The sequence below is a fragment of a genome, unplaced genomic scaffold (genome assembly GCF_019419815.1).
Source record: "Pyrus x bretschneideri cultivar Hongxiangsu unplaced genomic scaffold, Pyrus_bretschneideri_v1 Contig8, whole genome shotgun sequence".
NCBI lineage: Eukaryota > Viridiplantae > Streptophyta > Magnoliopsida > Rosales > Rosaceae > Pyrus > Pyrus x bretschneideri.
In genome coordinates this window covers 968,141-978,306 of record NW_025999820.1, presented here as the reverse complement: position 1 = coordinate 978,306, position 10,166 = coordinate 968,141, and the positions used below count along the sequence as shown (strand labels likewise).

Sequence of the window (10,166 nt, the reverse complement as noted above, 5' to 3'; positions counted from 1 at the left end):
CCTTCATGCTTAAACAGGGTCCATTGCAACTTGCCAACAACAAACTTGACTCTCAATTCAATTCCAGGGAAAAAGATATTGGAGGAAGGAAACCACCAACCAACCTGTCTTCTCTTGCACTCAACTTTTGCTAACCCATGACCCATGACCCATGACCCCATTCCAAACCATATCAAATTATCAACCTAGTTTTTGGTGGCAGAAATAGAAAAAGACAAACAATATGGATAGGCAAGCTGAGGGCATACACCATCAACTACCACAAACCTTAAGGGTCAACATTTGCCCTTCGTTACCCACATGTGGGACCCCCCTCCCGGAGGTAGTTCCCAGACCAGAAATGTGGATATCACCCTACTGATTTTTGAATGGCTTGAAACAAATATCCAATATCCAATATCCAATATCCAATATCCAATCCTATCCTATCCGATCCAATCAAATTCTCTAATTTGGTACTAATGAGAAGGGTAGAGATTTATTTAACTGAAAAATTAACTGTTTTACCTACAGCATTCCCATAGTTTTCTAAGTTACAAAGTGAAGAAAGTGAGATGGAAAAAGTGAAACTCAATAATTTAACCACACAGCATTACAAAACTCAAGATTGGTCCAAGAGCTGTTACAAAATACATGACCCTAACCCTCTCTCTCTCTCTCTCTCTCTCTCTCTCTCTCTCTTTTTGATCTATGTTGCTTTCATTCAAGAATTATACGCAACATCGTGAAAAACGAAATTATTTTTATTATTAAAACAGAAGAGACCGTACCCGTGAAATAAATCACAAGAATATGACCTCTTTACCCTGATGATGATCCCCAACCAAAACCAAATCTGCGAAATAACCAGTTATCTTAACTGCTAACTTCTTTTGCTGCTGCAACAACTGCCTCAACAGTGATGCCATACCCCTTGTATATTTTTCCAGCCGGTGCACTCGCCCCAAATTTATCGATTCCAATCGCCTTTCCTTTGCTTCCAACAATCTTGTGCCACCCGAATGTTGATCCAGCCTCAAGGCTAACCCTAGCTGTTACCGCAGCCGGCAAGACACTTTCCTTGTAGTCATCTGATTGATCATCAAATAGTTCCCAAGAAACAAGGGAGACAACTCTAACTGTCTTCCCTTCTTTTCTGAGCTCATCACCAGCTTTGGCAACAATTTCCAACTCAGATCCAGTTGCCGTCAAAATCACATCTGGCTTGTTACCGGAAGAGTTGTCTGATATTGTGTAGCCTCCCTTCTCGACTCCCTCAATGGAAGTTCCAGGAAGATTGGGCAACTTTTGGCGAGAGAGGGCAAGGATGGATGGTCTCTTCCTGTTAAGGACCGCAACCCTGTATGCCCCAGCAGTCTCATTCCCATCAGCTGGGCGGAGCATCAAAATGTTGGGCATTGCCCGGAAACTTGCCAGGTGCTCAATCGGTTGATGGGTTGGTCCATCTTCTCCAAGCCCAATTGAATCGTGGGTCATAACATAGATAACTCCAGCTTCTGACAAGGCAGAGATCCTTATAGCAGCTCTCATGTAGTCAGTGAAAACAAAGAAAGTGGCACAGTAAGGAATCAGGCCAGGGCTGTGAAGGGCAATCCCATTGCAGATGGCTCCCATTCCATGCTCTCTTACACCAAACCTTACATTGCGCTCTTCTGGGGTATTCTTCTGGAAGTCTCCAAAACTTTTCAGTAAAGTCATGTTAGAAGAAGCAAGATCTGCACTTCCACCAATAAGACCAGGAAGAACCTTCGAAAGGGCATTAAGGTTCGCTTGAGATAAATTTCGGGTAGCGTCAGCTGGGGACTCAGGAGTGTACCTCTGGAAAATTGCAATTAAGAGGTCTTATAAGATGACCTTCATATCTTAAACAGATACGTTAATATAGAAAATGGTTGTAACAGACCAAGTTAGTTCTACCCCCACTAGACAGTATCCAAATGCAGGGCTCTGAAAAAAATAGGGTGTGATATCAATGCCATCCAGAATGCTTTCCCCAACATGTTTGTGCTCATTTCCAAATAGCTCACGTATAAAATATCTAAATAAGCTAAGATGAGCAATAAAAAAAAAAAATCTACTCACCGGGAGTGCTTTTTCCCAACCAGCAGGTAGCTCACCCTTAACGATGGACTTCAGCTCTGCAGCTTCCTCTGCGTACTTCTTCTCATATTCTGCAAACTTGGCATTCCATTCAGCTTCAAGTGCAGAACCTTCAGCGGTATGGCGGCTCCAGTGACTAAGATAGAAACAAGATGATGAGTAATTAATGCTAACAGACTGATTAAAGATAGAAATTAAAACGGAGTGGTCCTTACCTTTTAACATCCTCTGGCACGTGGAAAGGCTCATATGGCCATCCAAGGTTCTTCCTGGTAGCATCAACTTCCTTGGAACCAAGTGCAGCACCATGAACACTGTATGAGTTTGCTTTGTTTGGGGATCCAAAACCAATGGTGGTTGTCACCTAAAAAATGCAAAAGTTCAACACGACATTGATTAGTGTGAAATCAAAGTGAACCAACTAGACATGTTCTGGAAAAAGAAAAGAAAAACACTTTCAGCAGACAATGCCAGAATGCATATTTGGATAAATCAAATACCACAAATTGTAGATACCTTAAGTGAACTATAACAGTTAATAGACAAATAGTTTTCCATCCTATCACATCCAAATGAACATATTTGATAATCTAGAAAGAATGCAGCATATATCTGACCTTTATTAAAGTGGGTTTGTCCGTGACAGCCTTCGCTTCCTTAATGGCAGCTCGAATCTCATCATACCCAGTGTTTCCATTCTTCACCCAGATAACATGCCACCCAAGACCCTCAAAACGGGTGTCAACACTTTCGGTGAACGCAATCTCAGTGTCTCCATCAATGGAAATGTGGTTGTCATCATAGAAGGCTATCAGCTTCCCAAGCCCCCAGTGTCCTGCAAGAGAAGCAGCTTCATTTGAAATACCCTCCATTTGACAGCCATCACCCAATATACAATAACTGCATTGAAACAACACCAAAACTGCTAAGCAAAACCAAAGCATTAAAGATTTACATCAAAACAGCAGAAGGTAGAAAACAAGAGTTCAAACGTTAAGGTAATCTTACGTGTAGTGGTCAACGATCTCACTGTCTGGCTTGTTGTAACGTGCAGCCAAGTGCTTCTCAGCAAGAGCCAAACCAACAGCATTCGCAATACCTTGCCCCAAGGGACCTACATAAAATGAAAATACTCGTAAGAATACCAGCTAATGCTATTAATTGTTTTCCTTTATTAAGAGTAATCAAATTAACCATCAAGCTCAGAACTACTCAATTAAATATCGAAAATGGAAGAGAAACTAACCGGTTGTGACTTCAACACCGGGTGTCTCAAAGTTCTCAGGGTGTCCAGGGGTCTTGCTTCCCCATTGACGGAAACTCTTCAAATCTTCTTCCTACTCATTGATCCGAAATCAAATCATCAGCTTATAACCAACATTCAGTCAATCATACGAAATAAATCCGATAATTAACAAAGCTAACAGTAATCATACATTAATTTACATGTGGAGTGCTGGATGCAACTCTAATGGAACAAAGGGCTACATGCATTATGAATTTCCCAAACAAACATGCAGAACCAAATCTAATGTATGTGTGTAGAGAGAGAAAGCTAGAGAAAGGGAGAGAATATCAGAAGATTAAGTTCAAAGCTAAAACAATTCTCCAGCAGTGATCCAATTCGCCACCCAAAACACCAAAGTTCAATCCAAATCCACAAAACCCAAATCACTTTTCAACTCAAAAACACAAAATACACAAAACCCACCTTTACACTGTCGTATCCGGCAAGGTGCAGCAGAGCATACTGCAACATACATCCGTGTCCAGCAGACAACACGAACCGGTCACGGTTGAACCAGTAGGGGTTCTTGGGGTTGTACCTCATGACTTCGTCGTACAAAATATGACCCATTGGAGCACATCCCATGGGCAAACCCGGGTGACCCGAATTGGCCTTCTCCACAGCGTCAATCGCCAAGAACCGGATCGTATTCACCGACTTCTCCACCAACGACGTCTCCGTGGTCTTGTCCAGAGTCTCGACCGCGGCAGCCCGGACCGGCCGGTTGGCCCCAAGCCGGCGGCGGGGGAGGCGGGAAGACGACGGTGATGACGAAGAAGAAGCTGATTTGAGGCCGGAGAAAGTGGGGAGTGTGAGGGTTGTGGAGAGGGAGACCCGGTCGGACGTGGAGTTGGAGCCGTGGTGGGAAATGGCTCGGGCCAGGAGGGCCTGGGACAGAGTAACAGATGAAGATGAAGTCATGGCTGCTGCTCTGTGGTTCTGGCTATGGCTCAGAGGGGGGGGGGGAGAGAGAGAGAGAGAGAGAGCAGAGCCAGGAGAGAGAGGGAGAGTGAGGAGAGGTAGGGACTATATGAGAGTCTGAGAGAGCGGTTGCAGAGCCCTTGGTTTTATCGGGATATCAGAGCCGGGCACAAGAGGACAGGTTGAGAGATGGGCTGACCGTTAGATTGGGGGAAGGTCCGATCTTTGCCGTTGACTGAGGGTAGGAGTCGGAAATGCTCTGCCTTCCATTTATTTTCACCGTCTAAAACCAAATTGAGACATTTATTTTTGTATTTTTCTAACTTTTGTGGCGTATTTACCGAACTAAAACGGAGGTAGAAGAAGGGAAATTGAATTCCTCTCCAAATGATTTCGACGTTTACCAAATTTTGGGAATGAAAAAATTAGTGGGCTCCACCCAAAATCAATAAACGGATTCCTGATATCCTTGGAATCCAAATACTGACTTGAAGGTGGTAATTGACTTCCGGAAGAAAGCCAACGTCCGGAATCAAACTTCTCTACCGAAATTACCCTGCCCTTCCCATTTGCCTCCCACGATTCAACCACCCGAAGTTTTGCTGCTACCCTTCAACAATATGCTGCCCGTCAGATCGAGAAAGTTGAAGCTTAGACGGAGAGAATGAGAAATAGCTAGAGAGACTGAGAGAGAGAGAGAGAGAGGACGTTCTATTAGCTATTTTACCTACAAAAATGGACGACGACCCACCGCCAGATGAGCCGACATTATCACACCACCTGTTCGGTTTTTCTGTTAAATGATTGGTCCATCAGTATCAGCGTACTGAGAGATTCAACATCTGAAAGTCTCACCACTCAAGCTTTCTCTCAGATTCCCGGAAAATGGATACCAAATTCTCACGATCCAAACAGAGGGCTAACGCGGCAGCTGTGCTTCGGAAATCATGGTACCACCTCAGGCTGTCGGTAAGGCACCTAACCCGGGTTCCCACTTGGGATGCCATTGTATTGACGGCGGCAAGCGAGACAGTGCGGAACGGACGAAGATAACAAAGTGAAAAGGAACTGGATAAAAATAGAAAAATAAAATGACGTAGAGAACCCGTGGGGGTTCTAGAAAGCTGTTGGGAGACTTATTTTCCATTACTTAGATTAAGGATAGTTTAGTAATCATATTAATTTTTATTCCGATTCAGGTGAATTGGTATATAATTTATATGAATTTCGTTTCATTTTTACTCCAATTTCATAACATTTAAGCAAACAGCTTTAACAATAATCTGATTCTGACTCCTCCTTAATCTAATTCCTCCTCAATTCAATTCCTCATCAATCCAATTCCTCTATTTTGATTACGGTTACATTGTGTTGAAAATCAATTTAACGTAGTTTGAAAATGTTTTTAAAATGACAGAAAGTGCTTATAGTGAAATAGATATTAGGTTTCAGAAGCAATTAAAATGCTTTTTGAAGGAATCACTGAATATATGCTTCTTACAAAAAGTACTTAAACGTTTTTCTAGGATTCACTTGAATTTAACTAAGGATTAGTTTCAAAAATATTTTCACCAAAACTATTTTCAGTCATTTTAAAAACACTTTTAAACGAGTCATTCATTTGGGAGAAATTATTTTGATTTGGTTGTTCCACCTTGGTTTGTCTGATGGTTATTCTCTGTATGGATTTTTATGATTGGTAATTTTAGGATCTAGTTGCTATCTTAGTGGTGGTTAGATTGGGCACACAATCATAAAAGGGAAACATTTTTTTTACGACTTTCAAGTGATGGTGATGTTCATCACATAATTTATAAGAAACTGTTATTAGCATTTCAAAAATCTCAATTTGCATTCCTCACAAGTGTATTTTCCTTTCTAAAATAAAAAAGTTTAGAGTCTTAAATGAGAATTTTGAAGTACCAATAATAATTTCCTATTTATATAGTTAGATAAGTTTAAATGTCGAGATTTATATAATGCATAGACACAAATCTCTAAATTTAAACTGTTTTTAGATCTTAATTGAGATGAAAGAGGGGATTAATTATGGATGGGATAAGGAATTCATAATTTAGAATGTTAGGATACTTCAAAGGAGGGGGCTTATTTTTCTCACATAAGAAAATCTTTGTTAAAAAGGGCAACCGAAAAAAAAAAAAAACAAACAATGATTGGCTATTGAGGAAGGTCTTTTTGTTTTGTTTTGTTTTTTTGTTTTTTATTTTTTTTTGAAAACAATTTTGGTGGGTTGTTGGAGAGTAAGAACTGAGGAATATGAAAGAGTTTTGGTGAGTAGGGATGGTGTTTTCAGATTTGTTCAAAAATAAAAAGAGTAAAAAGTGGGTTAACCCCTTTGCCTTCAAAATTCAAAGCCCCTATTCGACCATCAACGGTTCAAAATTTGCAACTCTTACTCTTATGTTTGACGAGTGCCAACTTTTTATTTTATTTTATGGGTAATATAAGGATTTGGATCCTGTCCTGAGCTAATGGAGAGGATCCTCCTGACCAATCATCGTGGGTCGTTGGATTTTTATCCAATGGCTACAAACAGGGTGTCCCGTTAAAGTTGTAATGATTGTAGCCGTTGGATAAAAATCCAACGGTCCACGATGATTGGTCAGGAGGATTCTTTCCATTAGCTCAGGACAGGATCCAAATCCGTAATATAAAACCCTTAGGGTGTGTTTGTTTGGGCTCACTATCTTTCACTAGATTAGACTGTATTAACTATCAGTGAAATCCCATGTTTGTTGCGTGCACGAACTAAAGTTAACGAGACTAAAGGGGATTCGCTCAGACTATTTCCCTCACTAGGAGGTCTTAGCGAGAGCGCCTTGAGACCATGGGACTGCTAAGCCCTTCGTCTGGTTTGTCCTCTTCTCCTTTCATCCACTCTCGGCTCTCCGTTTTCTTGAGCACCGACAACCACCATCACACCACCACTCCCAACTTTAGCGAGATACACTGCTAGCCCAACACCACACACTCTCTCTCTCTCGCCTTGAACCCAGAATTTCGAATGAGGAAGATCCCGCTTTCTTTGTTGTCCGTCTTGCTCTAGCAGTCCTCTGATTCACCTCCAAGGAATATCTTGTTCTAGCACTCCTTGATTCAATTCCTCCGAGTTTCTGGAGGTTAATTCTTTGATTTCCTGTATTTTTTATTGGGGGGTTTAATTTTGTTTGGTTGGTAGGAAAGCTGAGAAATTGGTTTCTATTGAGATCCAAGGAAAGCAAGCATCCTTGGCAATTTTTGGTAGAATTGCAGGGGAAGAAGAAACGAAATGAAAAGGCTTGAATTTGTTGCAGGCCATTGATGGACAAGATTTTTTTTTGGGAAATCGGTGATCAGTTTTTGGAGAAATCTGGAGATCATGCAGCTTATGGAACTCTCTAGATTGAGTCAATGAAAATATCTGAATAAAAAAGTAATAAAATAATTAAAAAGTAGTAAAAAAAATATTTAGATTCTAAAAATAATTTAGTCCGTGACTTAGTTCGATATTGCACCAAATATTTTACTATTCTTGTCCTGCTTAGTCCATGCTAAGACAGTCCAGTTTAGTCTTTTAAGCTAGTCCAATCCAAGATAGTCTGGTGTAACAAACGAACCTTTATAATCTTAAAAATAAAAATAAAAAATTAAGCAGCACTTGGCTGCTAGTCTACTCACATGATTCCATTTAAACAAAATTAAATTATTAATTTTATATCAACCAATGCAACACTTTATTCCCCTTCCGTCCCTCCGTACCCCTCAATCAATGCTGTCATCCGTGGCAATTCTAGGAACTTTTCCGAGTGGAAGTGGAAGTGAAATGTACCTAGATTTTATTTAAACAAGAGCCTCCGTAATAAAACTCTTCATTAATTTGGAATGACCTAAAATTTGGTCATATCATTAAATAAAGTTAGGAAGGTGCACTTAAAAAAATTGAAGTTTCATCATAAAATTAATTGGCAATCTGTGGAGTAACCAAATTTACTTGTAAGCCCATGCAACCTTTCACCAATGTGAGACTATTTTACTTTCATATTTTCACACGCCTCCTCCCGTTTGGTGAATTTCAAGCCAAACACATGAACAATACAAATTGGGCGACGTGAAGCACGTGAGGCCGTTGAGCTTCACACGTGGGCCAACCTTGCTCTAATACCATGAAGAAAATTGAGGTTCCACTATAAAACCAATTGACAATATGAGGAGTAACCCAACTTACTTATAAAAGCCCATACAAAGCTTTTATTTTCACTAATGTGTGACTGTTTTACCTTCACATTCTCGCACGGAGCACTTGTTCAAACACCTTGTGACAAGTCTCCATGTTACATGCAAAGCTTCGTGTGACAGCCCGTTCCGGAATTTTTAAAACGTACGCATGAAAAGACAATTTTGCCCCTATTGTGATTTTTCGTTGTGTGGTTGTTTTTGTGGTTTTGTTGGCAGGTTTTGGGCCACACACATACTCTCCCACACCCCACACCCTTTTCCCCTGCCCTGCACCCTGTCCCGAGCTCCCTCTCCCTCTCATTTCCATCCAATACGTACAGACATACCTCAAAACCCATCAAATCTTCACAGATCGAAGAAACAAAGTACATATCCATGCTCGTGAGGTCCGTAGAAGTTCAACCATACGCATTTCAGGTAAGGATACCTTCGTTTTCACGTCGAACTCGGGATACCTGATTTTTGTCACTGTTTATGCACATGTAAATTCTTATGTTTTTGGGAATTTCAAGCTTGTAGGAAGCTTGGTGAGGTCTTTAGGAGGATCGGGGTGGTTCGTTTGAAGGTTTTGGACGTCGGGATCGTGAGTTTCGAGGTTGGCCGGAGTTGGTGGTGTTTTCCCGACGAGATTTCGTGGATTTTAGCACTTGAAAGTGGTATGAACTTGTTCCTCTTGTTGCAAGCTTCAATTTGGTACCAATTTCGTGAAATTTGGTTGAAAAACGAAGAAGATATCACGATTTGAAATTTCCCCGATTTTCCGGCCCAGGCGACGGTGACGGAGCCTCACCAGAGAAGATGATGAAATATTCCGTCAAAACTGACGGAATATTCCTAACAACGTTAACGGAATCCGTTAAAGTTAACGGAATATTCCTGACGGCGTTAACTGACGCCGTCAGCGTGCCAGGCAAGTGCCTTGGCTGGCATGTGGGGGAGCGTGCGACGTTGAAATTTTTTTCTAAAAATATGGGGATGTTCCTGAGGTTAAGTAGATCATGTTGGTGTAATCATACACCCCATTTGAGCAATGTATGAGAAGTTATTTCATAAGGTTGGTTATGTGCTTTAAAATTAACGTTTTTGTAGTTGTTTCGCATATAGGTGAGACGTATCCCGAGGACGAGCGTGGTCACTCGAGGCAAGGGGGTTACGACCTTTCTACATACCAGTGAGTGGGCTTTTGGTTTTCCGTATATACCTATATACTCATGTTTCCCCAGAAATTGATTTGAACCGTTTATTCGTTTATATGCCATGTTATTGTTTGCCATCATTTATGCATTATTAGTTGTATATATATATGTTGGGCGCTGCAGACACACATGTAAGTACCAGGTGAGTATGATTTACATTTACGTTCAGTAGTGATTCTAGAGACATAGAGAGCTCATAACCTGCACCCTCGGTGTTAGTGCTCCCGCCCAGAGTTGGGCACAGTCCTTCATGTGATGTTCACCTCCCGCACCACACGCTCATCTTGGATCTAAGTTAGGTGCACAGTCCTGTCGTACAGACCACTTTAGGTGTTTCCGACTCGTAGGTGACCTGTGATTATTCGCCCAGCCTTCACGTGATCGTAGCACTTGAGCGTACTTATGTTACACCCAGGCCTGTCGTA

The 10,166-nt window shown here is 41.2% G+C and overlaps 1 protein-coding gene across 1 annotated transcript; it reads right to left on the bottom strand.

Moving 5' to 3' along the window:
• Nucleotides 1-555: 555 nt before the first annotated feature.
• LOC125473109 (transketolase, chloroplastic-like) lies at nucleotides 556-4,368 on the bottom strand. The gene is made up of 7 exons (XM_048575439.1): nucleotides 3,812-4,368; nucleotides 3,347-3,437; nucleotides 3,109-3,214; nucleotides 2,718-3,000; nucleotides 2,316-2,464; nucleotides 2,083-2,236; nucleotides 556-1,818 (listed from the first exon to the last, which is right to left on the bottom strand). Exons 1-7 carry the CDS (start codon nucleotides 4,307-4,309, stop codon nucleotides 856-858), a joined length of 2,244 nt encoding a protein of 747 aa, XP_048431396.1. The 5' UTR covers nucleotides 4,310-4,368; the 3' UTR covers nucleotides 556-855.
• Nucleotides 4,369-10,166: the final 5,798 nt, after the last annotated feature.